A 15,258-nucleotide genomic window follows, 5' to 3' on the forward strand; every position below is an offset into this window, starting at 1 on the left:
CCAAACTAACTTTAAAAAGTTCAGTTTTTGGCAAGATGTGAAATACTTATGGAAAGATAATTTATTCTAAACACAGAAAACCATTGTATTTCATAGTTTTATTTTGAGGTTCACATTTTAAAAATGCTTCAGTGTCACCTAACTATATGACTAGAAAACACTAATTCTAATTAGTTAAAAAGAAAAACTGAATAATGTAGCCTCCCTGAACATGCAAAAGGTTAACTTTTATGTGAATCTGTACATCTAACAGTGGTGAACAAGCTCACATTCAGTAATGTGAATTTTATCTAACACATTCTCATGATATGAACATCACTTACACAAACAACAGACCACAACAAAATATGTCAACAGAATTTAACTTCTCATTTACAGGCCACCATCATAGGCACTTGAGTAAGGAAGTCACCTTGAAAATCAGCCTAACATGTTGTTCAAGGTTAGCTGCTTCAGTCAAGATCACATGACCTCGCTGCCTGGACAGCAACAATTTATTAAAAAGCAGCCAATACAGTTTTCTCCAGGGAAGCATTTTCTGCCAGAAAGCTGTATTAGTCTCAATATAAGCGATATCAACTGTAATTACAATGAATGAGAATTACAGGATTTTATTCTGTTTTTTCTTTTCATAGGGTAAACAAAAACAAAACAAAAAACCCCTAAAGATTCATACATTGTTTTCTACAGTAACAATTTTATCTTAGATTAAGAATTTCCTCTAAAGACTTTCACTACAAAATATTACAAAATTAAAAAAAAAAACCCCAAACACAAAATCAAACTCTATATTGTAATTTAAGGGTAAACATATCAAGGCAGCCATATGCAATGTCCCTCTCAAAAAGGACCATTAAACCACCACTCCTACCTAATGTCAACAAGCAGATTCACTAGTATGAAGAAGGTTCACTGTTTACCATTAACCACTGTGTACACTGTAAAGTGGGAGGGAGAAGACCCTGGGCTGTAAAAGAGCATCATTACCAGGCAGAGACAAACCCCCATTCTCACAATTCAGGATAGTTCATAGCTTTATACAGCATTTATCAAATTTCTAATAAACAAAAGGTTAATAGAAATAGTTTTAATAAACTAAAGTTAAAACACAGAAATTATAGGTTATTAAATAATGAAGAGGAAACTATTTTGTAATTATAAACTCACATAGGAGTTAAACAAAGACAAACAAAAACATGAACAAATTGTGGTATTGTACCTTCTGAAGACATGCGTTTAGGCATAGTAGAGACAGGAGCTGGAGAACCATGAGCAGAGGGGTGAGACGGGGGTCTGGATGGCCGCGAGGGGGGCCTGGAGGGCGGCCGTGTAGGGGTGGCTGCCCGAGGTGGAAGAGAGTTGGGACCTGACTGGTAGCGAGAAGGTGGGCGAGAGGAAGGAGATGGGCAAGGCGATGGCCAGGGAACACCTGACAGAACAAATGATATGAAGGAAAGTATAAAAACTAAAGAAAAAAATGAGGGAAAAAAGTAAACAGAAAAAAAGTAAAATGACAAAAATGATTTCTTGTACATTTTAACCCTTTGAGGACAGTCATTTGATTTGTGATAAGTTTTAGCATAACTTAACTGACATAAATTCACATTTTACTTTAACCTCCTTAAAATTAAGTCTGTTTAAATGAATACACGTTCCCAAAGGGTTAATTAGGATCTACACATACTATTGAAGAAGACAGTTAAGACTTTGCCTATTCACCTGCTTCTATAACTGTTTTTTGGAAAATCAATTGTTAAAAGGAGAATAACATACACTAGGTAATTTCACACAATCAATCACAAAACTCAGGGATAAAATTATTTATTTAAAGTTTTATCTTTTGAAACAGCTATTATAATCCCATTAAAAATATTAGTTTCTTAAAACTGTGGTTTTCTTCTAGTCTATACCTGAATATAAGGTTGAGTTTGAAATCACATTAAGCAGGTACATTTAAGTAGAACATTACTTCTACTATTTTCCAGAGTCACAGGAGTGACAGATTAATATTCACTGCCTTTTCAAAAAACATATTTTAACCTTATCAAGTTAGAAAAAGAAGGCGTATCTTCTAAATAACTTATGCAGTGAAACATTTAAGAGACTGCGTAATAAACAATCCAACTACAAAGCAGTCATCACCAAATAAACTGACACTGAGGGATATGCACAGGTCAAAATACAGCTAACATGTAACATGACATCACTTACCTTAATCTTAGGAAACAGTCCAGGTCTCCTCTCCATAGGGTTCCACACACTTGAGTATCATACATTTCCCAGCCCCTTTCAGGTTTTTTACTTTTAAAATTCTGTTCATAAACAACTAAAATTCTTTACTCAGTGAGCAAAGAAATCTCACCCCAATACAAAGTATAGAAAATACTCAAGAGTGTTCATTTGGAGAGGAATTCTGGAGAAAGACTCAATGAAAACAAATGAAATTGGAAACTTAGTGTTCTCTATTTGTCTAACTTTCCAAACTTAAATACCTAAAATTGAATGCCCACTGTTCCCCCCAGGTTAGTATCTAATACACCATCAATATTTTAATTACCATAGTTCCATACAGTCTATGGTACTGCTGTTTCCAGTGTCCCTGACTTGTATGAGAGAGCCATGACCCATTAGCCATATTTAACCTAGATCTGGAGGGAGAATAGGAAAAAAAAAAAAACAACTTCCTACTAAAGATGCAAATTTGCATATTTTAGTTAAGCTAAACTATAATATCTGCCTTTATATTGAATTTTTATTTTTTTAAGCACTTTTTCCCCACCATCTTCACATGACTGTTGGCCATGTCTTGTACTGCAAGGTACCTCAAATCCTCTTGAAGTAAGCAGAATATAAATATATAAACAAACAGTTGATAAAAATGAATTTATATTAACCACTGAGCGTTTCACACAGATTTGGATTTTCCATGTAAACTATGTCTAAATAATTTTATCGTCCAGTGTTTTTAAAATTGAGAACCTACCCAGTTTCCAATTTCTTTATATGTGGAGTGTTTTTTTGCCAAGTGAATGTCTTTGGTTAAATTTAGCATTTTACCTTAATACATGAGTATTTCATCATGTTAAATTCTGTATATGCCAACAACATACTAATTTTTACAATTTTACTAATTTGATATCCACAAAGGCAAATTTTAAATATTTACTGAAAACTACTCCACAGAAATCATTAAAAGGTATGCATCCTCTTATCAACTATGTAAAACTGTAAATATTCAGAAAATTATATATTTGATCAATGAGATTGACAAATTTGGTCAAAATACTTGCCTCCATTAACTACTCTTTGGTCTGAACCAGAATTCGGGTTGAAATCTGAAGTGTGAGAGGTGGATCTTGATGGCATGGAGCCCGATCCAGGCTGGCCCATACGTGGTGAATTCTGACGCCCACTTCCCCAGGATATGACTTCTCTATTTCTTTGTCCAGGAGGAATATATTTATTTTCCCTGGAAATGAGAGATCCTCTAAATCATTTTATCCTAATAGATACCAGACCAATGAAACTTATCTAAAAGCAATTTAGGCAGAAGGGAACGCTTGTTATTAAAAGGTTAAAAACAAACCAAATGGCCTCACTTCCAGACACCCTTATTCTTCCATTTTACTCTAAGCTCTAGGTCTGGCCTTTCTTTTCCCTCAGATTTTCCCCCTAAGGACAAAATAAAACAAACATGTATTCATTCATTCTTGTCCTACTTGATCTCCTTATGGCTGTTTCTATCAATCATCATCTGTCTTCTTGAAACTCTTCTTCCTTGGTTTTCTCTGCGATCTCTTCTCTTTGTAGCTGTTCATTAGTTTTTCATGGTTTTCACATCAATCCCCCAAATCCACACTGTCAGTCTCTCAGTCTCAGTATCTCTCACTGAACACTTAAATTCAAATCACGATTCCTAAACTGCAAGTGCCTTTAGGACAGAATGTGTATCTTATTCTACCAGGTATGTAGCAGGTGGTTCTCACAACACATATTTATGAATAAATTCATGAAAGATCTGTGAGCCCTTCGAATGCAATAAATTGCACAAATGGACTCACTATATCTCCCCTCAAGCTTGCTTGGTGTTTTCTGTCTCTGATACCGGTACAACCACCAATCTGCTTAGTTATCAAATAAACTCAGGATCACCCCTGGTTTTTCTAACCTTTCTATCACTGGTCCTGGTCTCATTCTCACACTTGAACTATTTCAATACAATAACTGGCCTCTATGTCTCAGCCAGTTCTCAATGTCACCAGAGTTGGTTCACCCCATACCCTGCCTACAAGGTGCTCTTTAACATGACACACACAGAGTCTCACTCCTTTGGTTCCTATCACCAGCTACTACCACTGCAATGTCAATATACACCCTGTATTCCAGACATACGAAACAAGGTTTTTCCTCAATTGGACAAGTTCTTTCACCTGTTTTCACCATGCAAGGAATTCCTGTTTTATGCTTCTGTGAGTGACAGACAGATCTACTATCCTATCATAAAATATCACCTCATCTGTTAGGTATACTCTGACCCTACAAGGTTACGCTTGTTCCTTTTCACTTACATATTCCTAGTACTCTGATCACACCTCTAAACTAGGAAATCACACTGAACTGTAATTATGTTATATGCACCCCTCCCCCAACCTGTTCATTTGTCTTTAACAAGCTCTTCCAGACCTTGGCTTGCTCGTCACTGTATATCCACCACTTGGCTCCACAGAGGTGATGTTCAGAAACTATTTTCCAAGAGTACTATAATCTTTTCACTAACAGAACCTGAAACCAACTCCATTTGCATTCTCTACCTAAGCTAAGTTAAAGGAAGATGAAATATAATAATAATAATACACCTTCTCACACAGACCTTGAGTTGTGTATCCAAAATACTGCATCATGATTTCCTTTAAATACCTAGTGTTTATGTTGTGGCCCTCACGTTCACTGGAATTTCTCTGAACTGCTGTGTATTTTTCTTCTTCACTCCTATCATCATTTTCCAGGGCCACCCGGGCTTTATACTGGGCACTTGATTCAATTTCTTCTGCTAACTGGTTTGCCCTTGCTTCTCGTTTTAAAAATTCTTCTGAGTTATCCCTTTCTAAGGGCACCCTGAAACAAATGAAAAGAAAAAGCAAAGTGTGTATTTTAAAGTAACAGTTTACATATCTGTCACAATCAACTATTAAGGCATTTGTTTAAAATGCTGGTAAAAACTGTAAAAGAGCTATAGTCATCTACTTATAAATCAGAATTTGAATTTTCTTATTACTTTTTCCTTAGAGTAATATAACATTTCCAAAACTGGTTAAATTACCTATTTCCCCATAACCTCTGCATTTGTCAATTTAGTTTTTACAGTGCAAAAATAAAACAAAATTTATTTAGAACAAAAAAATCAGAGTATAAATAAGCTACATTTAATACCTATTTTAATGGGAATTTATCAGTGTAAGAAGTAACAATAATATATAGTCACATAATTGTTTAACTTAAAATCTAACAGAGGACTTCACTGGTGGTCCAGTGGCTAAGACTCCATGCTCCCAAAGCAGGCGGCTTGGGTTCGATCCCTAGTGAGGGAACTAGATCCCAAGTGCTGCAACTAAGACCCTGAGCAGCCAAATAAATAAATATTAAAAAATAAAACAAGTTAAAAAAAAAAGTCTAACAGGAACATTTATTCAACATAATTTAAGCTGCTGCTGCTGCTAAGTTGCTTCAGTCGTGTCTGACTCTGTGCAACCCCATAGATGGCAGCCCATCAGGCTCCCCTGTCCCTGGGATTCTCCAGGCAAGAATTCTGGAGTGGTTGAAAATCAAAGGCAAATGCACTAAAACAAAAGCAAGCTTTAAAAACTTACGTATATGAAGACAGACTGCTATCGTATGTAGACACTACACCATAATTTTCTTCATTATATCGAAACATATCATTGGGATCCCATCCATTAGACTAGAAGAGAACAAAATTCATTTTTCAAAATAACAAAGTATTGTCTTCTTTAATGCAGTTATAATCAAGATCTACATTAACAATTATCTACATTAACAAGATCTACATTATCATACTATTCAAGCAAAACCTAGCAAAAGTAAAAAATAGGCAAAAATTTGCTTTAAAAACGTCTTAAGGAAAAACTTCTCTTCTACACATCAGCCCCTACAAGTTGGTAAATAACTACAGCTGAACTTTGAACAATTCAGGGGGTGGGGTGTCAGGTGTACCAACTCCCTGCACAAGTGTAAAACCTGTAGATTCAACCAACCTTGAATCGTACAGTACTATAGTATTTACTATTGCAAAACCTAAGTGTATAAATGTACCAGCATGGTTCAAACCTGTGTTGTTCAAGGTTCAACTGTGTTTGAAACAGTTATTTGAGATGTTTTAAGTTCAGAACATTTTAGTTACTTCATAAACTATGAGTCTCAGATCAGGGTTCTCTCCTTTTCCTACTCCTTACAGTGATCTTTCTACAAGGTATTTTACCTGAAACCTCTTTGAGTGAACTGATCATCAGGTCCAATTGATAAAAAGCGGTAAAATACAGCACATAATCAGTATCCATGTTAGCAGAGGGCACAGCATCATCTGAGCAATGTTGATGGCAATTTCAGGACAAAACCTTGCCTCTAAGATCACCCATCAACTGTGGCTCCTTCTGTGCTGCTTCAGATAGAATTGTAATACAAATCTACCACTCAATCAACTACTTCAGCCTAATATATGGGAGCAGGAAAGTAGTTACCTATAGAAACTTTAAAATATGCTCTTTTAGTATATGCTCCATGTGAAAAATTTAAAGTGTGCAGAAACATATCCAGTGAAAAATAATACTGCCAATCCCAGTGTGTATAGATAACCACCATTAACAACTTCTTGGGCATAATTCCAGACATTCTTTGTGCATATGTAAGAATGTGATTATTATCATCAGCTCTCTTTTACAGACATTCAAATAGGATCTTCTTGTTCTGCAGCTTGCTTTTTCTTTTAATAAGTTCTAGGTATCTTCCCTGAACACCTTTCTTTCAAGAGGACATATACTACTTCAACTGAATGGAGGTATAATAAATTACCCATGTCCTACTGAGGGACAGTTAGGATATTTCCTATTTTTCACTACTAGAAAAAAATGCTGTGAAAAACATCCTAATATAATTATTTGAATGTCTTATGAATACATTCACAGAGATAGAATTGCTGAACCAAACTGTTTTAAATTTTGAAAACATTGCCAGAATGTGCTCTAGAAGGTGTCTATCAATTCAACTGCTTCACTATCAATTTAAAAAAAAGAGACAGAGAATGCTTGCTTCTCTTTATCCTCCAGAGGTGATGTGCTACACAAACCTGAGAAACTTCACATTAAGTAATATGTGGTTCTTTAAAAAGTTTGGAAACTACTGGATGGTGTCTATGAATTTCCAGTTTTACAACTGGACAATGACTTTAACATCAAACACAGGTTTGTTAAATAAGATTTCTCTGTAAGATTCAATGAAAGATTCATCTCATTCAAATTTTATTGCCTAAACACTCATTTCTGGCAAGAAACTTTGCTTGTATCTCCAGAGTTTAGAAACAGAATTTAAAGAATCCTAATGACAGAGTCATTATTAAGCATTGATTTACAAATGATGTGTTCTGGGAAAAGTAAAAATAATATGTCAAAAGGCTTTTGGAAATAGCCTTTTCCTCCTAATTTTAAGATAAAGAAACTTACTTTTTGCTGTAATTCTAATGTAACCTAATGATATAGCTTAATAATGAGTACCTCTTTGACAGACAAGAATCCTAAAAGTCACACTTTTACATCACTTCTTGCTAAAGACAACAAACAAGTCACCATTTTCCTCAGACTGCCCTATTCTGCAGGGCATTCAAAACTAAATATGCCGGCGTTTCTAGTTTCCCATGGTTTCTAATCTAAACTTTTAAGTTGTTTATTAGGATTCACTTTAAAGACCTACAAATACTTCATATGCATCCCCAAGAAACATTTTTCTGTATATACTGCCTAGGGTGAAGTCTCTACACAATAAAACAGCTTATTTAAATACAGTCACAACAGCATACTTAAAACCAAGTGATAGGATGTCATACCGTATCACAGGACCATACTGTTACTAATTGAAAAGATTTTGCTTACAACATCATTTTCCAAAGCTTCCAGTTCGTCATTGGTAGTGAGTTCACCTGCATCCCAAGGCTCCAGGTCCTTTTCTTTGTGTTCACCATTCACTTTAGCACTGATAGCAGAGTCAGTAAAAGCATCTGCAAAGGATGGTTTTGGATGAAAGATCATACAACCAGACACTGGGCTACAAGAATACACACATGAATTATCAACAAAAATGCTAAAAAATTATTATGAAAAGTGACTTTCTAATACAGAAAAAATAGCATTCATTAACAGTATGCTTTCAGCTGTGTAATGCTTCTAATGCTTTTATCTTCAAAACACTTAACCTGATTCACTAAGTGGCATTGTAGATGACTACTGGAGGAAGGTATGTTTTACACATATAATTTTAAGCCACATGAAATGTTATAATGTATTCACACGAGTCATAAAAATATATTTAAGTATATTAAAAAATTATTAGTTTGTGTTTCAGAATTGATCCAGAAATTTTCTACAAATTCATCTAAAACAAGATCTCTCATGTTTAATTGACACATTAGATATGCACTCAGAGCTGCTGCAGCCAAACATATGCAGATCTTTTAACTTTCCAAATCCATGTCCACATGCAGGGGTCAATATTCTAACATACCCTTGCCATTAATAACAAACGTCATTTTAAGTGACCCATCTCCACACAGAACCCTATTTCCCCATAGCCACTCTGTTACAAAATTCAGACCCCACTGTGTTACCTGTCCTCAGAAAGGCCTACCTAGACTTTCTGTCAACACTTTCTCACCTGTCTATCCTCTCCCCTCTTCTGCTAATGTTACTGAGGAGCACTAGCTTGTGAAAGCAGCATGGCATGGCATCAGTATGCTCACTGGCAGGATCTATCTATCCCATGGCTGCTGTCCAGCAAAGAAACTGTTTCTCCAGTTCAAAGTCAGGACTCAGCTAAATAGAAGTCTACTTGGGCAATGACAATGTTAGAAAATGCTTGGGAGATACAAGCTTACATTTAGATTCTGGGCCTAAAGTGTATCCCCCACCACACAAGGCTGTGGAGTAATACTTCTGCTGACCTGGCTGTGCCAGAGTACTGGCTCCCAGTCAAAAAAAATCAACACTTGTGTCTTCTTCAAGAGAGACAATTCCAGGGGGATTTTTGATTTGGTACTGTTTCTATAAATGTCACTGGCTACCCAATGGGCATGGCGATAGTGAAATAAGAAACTTGAGCCGGCATGGCACTCTAAGTCTAGCTAGCTCTCACCTCCTCTCATCTCAAGCTAGGGGTGGTTAAGTGCATGTGGGTGTGTGTTCACGCACACTAGAGAATAAAAGCATAATTGCACATATGGGCTTAGCTACCAGCCCTATCAGGCAGCATGGCTCCTGCTGCCAGCAATTGTACAAGCCAAGAGCATGCCAAGGGGGATTCCTAAAGCAGCAGGTCTCAGCTGAGAGTGGGATCAGCACTCATTGGAAGATGACTGCATTTTGGGAAAGTTCTCTTAGGGGTTCTAACAGACTGGTATTATCTTCACAATGCCATCCTCAGCTGTAAGTCACTGTAAGACCCTACAAATTTGAAGTTCTAGTCTATGTCACCTTAAACTTATGCAAATTCTTGGTAAAATTAATTTTGCCTTAGAGTATTTTCAAGAATGTGAAATGCTCCAAGAAAAACATCAAACAATAACTCACAATAGGTGGCTGAAATTCCCTATTTTAATTCTCACACAATTAGAACAGAAAACTAAGACTACGTAAAAATCACAAATCAGTCATACAAGCAGCAAGGGGATTAATTCTCATTTAAGAGCCTGTTAATGTTTTAATTACACTAGTTGTTGAAAAGCATATATTTAAATAAATAAGGCATTTACTCAGATGGAAACCCAGAATTAAAGACAATACTTTTTTATTCTAGAAATTAAAACCCAGAACAAAAGTTTAAAAAAAAAAAAAGAAACAGAAACAGATCCACATAAATGGACTTATTGTTATTGCAGGGTGTTTGTGTGTGTCAAAGTATTTAGAAAAGACTAAGGACTGAGTCAGCAGTCCTCAAATTTAAAAAATGAAATATACAATAGAAACAGCTTAAATATACTTCTACTGGTATTATTTTAAACAAAAATCACAAAGGATCCTTGAAGAGGGAACCAAGGTGAAAAAGCAAGAGTCTAAAACTTCACTGAACCAAGTTTTACTCTGCTAATTACAATTTAGGTTGTATTAAGAGGCCATTATTAAACTACCTATCTTTAAAAAAATGCTACATTTTTATCTTAAATCAACCTTATAAATGAATTAACTGTTCACACAGTAGTTCTTAGCATCCCATTTTTCTTTCAGGACAGATAAGGTGTGGGAGGGAAAACACAAAAGTATGTTTGTATTGGTGAGGAATGGTATTCCTTGATTCAAAAATTTCTCCCAAAGAAAAAGTCTCTGTATAAACATGAGTAAATATTTTAGGGAAAGATGTGCGTAAGATGTACAAAGTGGAGAATCAGCAAAATGAGGCTATCGTGTCAAGACGGCAGGAGAAAGCCTGGTCATATTAATAACACCGTATTTCAGGTCAACATTCTATCATTAGTTAGAAGGAAGCCAGACCTGGGTATTCATTCTATATTCTTACCAATATCTACTACTGTTAAGTCCTGAATAGTTATTTTATTAATAGCTGCATTTGGATTTTTGAAAAGAACCACTGTTGGTATGAAACAGTACAATGTTAGTGCTAGGATTTCTGCAAATATAATTTAATTAAAATTGTGCAAATTTTGCAATGCCATAAAGTCATAGTGCATTAATTTCCCATTATCCTCTATGGTAAGAAGCAAAAGCATTAAAAAAGCTGGATGCAAGAAAATGTGACTGTGAGAAAAATGTTAAACCTGTTTCTGAAAGAACTACAGGCATAAAAAGAAAAGAATAAAAGTGATCAGATGAGATAATAAAAGATGACAAAGATGTGCTTCATTCCCTGCCTGATGGAATCCAATTTAGGCAAAGGGGAAATAGAAAGGGCGTAATACTGTCCCTGCCTCCAAACGTTCCCTTCCTTTTCTGAGCCAGTGGTGCCACCTGGTGGTGACCAAAAGAAATGTCTCAACCAATGTGCAGCCTCTGTTCCTCAGCCCCATGCCCAGGAAATGAGCTCTTTTTCCCTCCATCTCAGTCAATTATGACTCTGAAAAAAATCAAAGTTGCCTAAGAATTTTTTAAATGGCCAGAAAAGTGGTGAAAAAGTAACACTTATTTTAAGCTAAAAAAAAAATAAATTTAAATTGACTAAAACTACAAAATGACATAAAACTAGATGAGATTAAAAAACCATTATCAGACTTGACATCAGAAGCCCTCAAATGTGCTTTCAGTGAAGCCTTCACCAAAATCCGCAGCTACTCATGTCATCTTTAAATTAAATCTGCTTTTCTTCAAACACTAAAATTTCAGATAAAAAACTTATTTCAATGATATTGTTCCGATACATCAATTATTAATACTGTGACCTTTTTCAACGACTTTAAAAACATATTTTCTCATCATGTCCCATGAGTTTTATATGGACCAATCTATACACAACAGAGTATCAGTTACAGTGGGTGCTATCCTAGCAACTAAGAGACCAGAGAGTTGGACACAACTGAGCAACCGACACTTTCACTTCAAAAGGCATTCTAATACAGATTAGCATGCATGTGTCCTAAGTCGTGTCCAACTCTTTGCGACCCCATAGACTGGAGCCCACCAGGCTTCTCTGTCCACACATCTTCCAGACAAGAATACTGGAGTGGGTTGCCATTTCCTTCTCCAGGGGATCTTCTTGACCCAGGGATCGAACCTGCATCTCCTACATCTGCTGCACTGGCAGGTGGATTCTTTACCACTGAGGCACCTTGGAGGCCCAATACAGATTAGAGTAACATAAAAAATAATATTTTTCTGAACTGTACACAAATCCAAGGGTTTCCCCAGGGGAAATGGAATTTGAGGCCAGAATAAGATTACATTTTTGTTTTATATTCTTCTGTTCTGTATGAGTATTTATACTATGAATATATACTAAATCGTGTATTTTATTATACAGCTATTAAAAAACACAGTATTAAAGAAAAGGATAAACAAAAAAGATGGGCATAGTGAACACACTAAGGGCTCAGGGTGTGTGGAACAGAACAACAAAAGCAAGGCGACAAGTGGAGGCATTGTCCTAGGCAAGAGAGAGAAAAAAGAAAAGACTGCAGAGAAATGGGACACAGGGAGTCTCTAGATTAGTGAATTCTTAACCTTTATTCTTTGATCTATGGATCCCTTCAGCATATGGGGAGCTTACAAATTTAAATGCAAAAAATACATAGAAAACCACAGGAGACCAATTATAATGATGTTTCCGATGGCTCAGATGGTAAAGAATCCGCCTACAATGTGGGAGACCTGGGTTTGATCCCTGATTTGGGAAGATCCTCTGGAGGAGGGCATGGCAACCCACTCCAGTACTCTTGCTTGGAGAATCCCCATGGACAGAGGAGGCTGGCAGGCTACAGTCCATGGGGTCGTAATGCAATATAATGAAATGCAGTTATCAAAATCTGAAAAACCCAATCTGTGCCACAGTTAATATATATGGTTCTTTACTGATGCATTAAACAGTAAGATCTAATAGCAAATCTAATACCTACTATAATTTTAGAGGTAATAAGCATAAAAATATTCAAATTTATACAAGTGGTATGAAATTAACTGAATTCTATAGGTGCAGAAGTTACAAATAATGCAGTGGTTTGTTGTCTACATTAATAATGGAAGGAAGCACTAAATTTCAATAAAAATTTAATGAAAATAAAGATGTAATATTTTTTTCTATCCAAGTTCATGAATGCTCTGAATCTTCATGAACCATGGGGAATCCATGGAACCAGGTTAAGAACACTGGCTATGTGTTCTTAAAAGCAGGAAAAAAAAAAAAAAGTACTCTGCTGTGGATAAAAGAAATGAGGTACACAGAGTAACGACTGCAGGGGATAATCATCAGGTTGCAGAAACAGGTTAGAAAAGGGTCTGGTAGAGCCTAAGCTCTGGGAAGAGCTAGAAACTCTACATTCCTAACTAACCGGCACCACAAAGGTATTTTCCCAGTCACATTCCTTTTCCTAATTAAAGCAGTAGAGAGTTTAAAAATAGAAGGCCAGGGAAGGGTCAGAGAACCCTGTGAGGGGCAAGAAAAGAAGTAGGTGTAAATGTGAAGGTGGCCATAGTCAAGAGTAGTAGATTTTGGAAGAGAAGCAGTTACGAGTGATGACAAAGTCATGAAAGCAGGTTGCTAAAATAAGATGGAAATTAACAGTATTGAAGTAACAGAGCTAAATTTTCACAGGAATAGTGTTCGTTCCAAATGATGAACCTGAAAATAAATTTTTCAAAATCTACCATTTGCAAACTAGTATCTGAAGATATAAGGGTCTAAGTCATAAAACTATGTGAAACGTAAATGCATTCCAAGTGTGTATAACCTCTCTGTTCTAAATATCAAGTTATATTGCAGAATAAATCACACAACAGCACTTGCCTATAAATCAGACAAAAATGCAGAAGTGGATAATGTCATTCTGAATATCCACAACTATTTTCTAATCATAATTTTGGGCCTATTAAGCAGAACTATTTAACAATTAAAATGTTGGAAGTGGTTTATTTGATACACCATGTGACAGGAGTTAAAGAACCACAAAATTCAAGTTTTTGAAGTTAAATCCACTGAGGTCAGTTAAATCTCAACTTTAAAAAGAAACGTAAGGAGAGAATGAATCAGGAAGAACTAATACTGTAAAACATTCGAAACAAGACACAAGTCCATCCTGACTTCACACGGGATAGGGTCAGGACAGGAAATTAGGATCTGTCTCAGCAGCACACTTCCCACCCCCTCAACCTCAAACAGACAACAGAGCCTTCCATGCTTATAATCTGTTCCTGTCCCAGAAGCTAAAATCCTCAATCAAACACCTGTCTTTAAAAGCTTTAATCTTTGGAGGGACTTCCCTGACAGGTCAGTGATTAGTACACTGTGTTTCCACTGTAGGGGGTACATGTCCCATCTCTGGTTGGGACATGCACCCCCTAAGATCCCACATGCCGCAGGACACAAGGCTTTTGGGCAAATAAAATAAAAGCCAAGAGTGATAAAACCATGACTTTCTATAAGATGGAGACGTGACAATAAAGGTGAACACACTGGCAAGCCAACACCTAACAACATCCTGCAGAACAGGACGGACCAACACAACAAAATTAACTAAGAACAATAGGCCAAACACCTGCACCCTGCATTTTATTCAAAATTCTGAATAATTCTTGAAATAATTTCTTACCTTGGTAGAAAAGAATGTCATTTTTCCAAACGGAACTACCTAATCATATCTTTGCCTCTAGGGCACTTGAACAAGGAAAAGGAGTTTTGTGACCCAAAAGTAGAAAGGGCTTCATTTTTACCCTGGTCAACACAAAAATCTGTGAATCTCTAAGGTGTGATATCTTTTAATCATGTGATTTCAAATTGAACCAAAGTTGATTTCATACTATTCTTCACAGATACAAATTTAAATCCCAAAATTTGTGGATTTCATACTATTTTTCACAGATACAAATTTAAATCCAAAAATTTGTGGCAGGAATACACAGAAGAACTGTACAAAAAAGATCTTCACGACCCAGATAATCATGATGGTGTTATCACTCACCTAGAGCCAGACATGTGGAATGTGAAGTCAAGTGGGCCTTAGAAAGCATCACTACGAACAAAGCTAGTGGAGGTGATGGAATTCCAGTTGAGCTATTCCAAATCCTGAAAGATGATCTGTGAAAATGCTGCACTAAATATGCCAGAAAATTTGGAAAACTCAGCAGTGGCCACAGGACTGGAAAAGGTCAGTTTTCATTCCAATCCCAAAGAAAGGCAATGCCAAAGAATGCTCAAACTACCGCACAATTGCACTCACCTCACACGCTAGTAAAGTAATGCTCAAAATTCTCCAAGCCAGGCTTCAGCAATACGTGAACCGTGAACTTCCTGATGTTCAAGCTGGTTTTAGAAAAGGCAGAG

The 15,258-nt window shown here is 36.2% G+C and overlaps 1 protein-coding gene across 8 annotated transcripts in view; it reads right to left on the reverse strand.

The window, feature by feature from the left end:
• Positions 1-15,258, reverse strand: part of ATXN2 (ataxin 2) — a 101,819-nt gene that overhangs the window by 39,602 nt on the left and 46,959 nt on the right. For 7 of the 8 annotated variants that reach the window (XM_070770160.1, XM_070770156.1, XM_070770157.1 and 4 more), the window contains exons 6-10: positions 8,160-8,284; positions 5,868-5,959; positions 4,918-5,115; positions 3,291-3,469; positions 1,220-1,429 (exon numbers count right to left, since the gene is read on the reverse strand). In XM_070770160.1, coding sequence (XP_070626261.1) covers positions 1,220-1,429; positions 3,291-3,469; positions 4,918-5,115; positions 5,868-5,959; positions 8,160-8,284 — 804 coding nt within the window. The remainder of the gene's footprint in view (positions 1-1,219; positions 1,430-3,290; positions 3,470-4,917; positions 5,116-5,867; positions 5,960-8,159; positions 8,285-15,258) is intronic. The other variant, XM_070770161.1, reaches the window with a different exon arrangement.

Source organism: Bos indicus, chromosome 17 (assembly GCF_029378745.1).
Source record: "Bos indicus isolate NIAB-ARS_2022 breed Sahiwal x Tharparkar chromosome 17, NIAB-ARS_B.indTharparkar_mat_pri_1.0, whole genome shotgun sequence".
Taxonomy (NCBI): Eukaryota; Metazoa; Chordata; class Mammalia; order Artiodactyla; family Bovidae; genus Bos; species Bos indicus.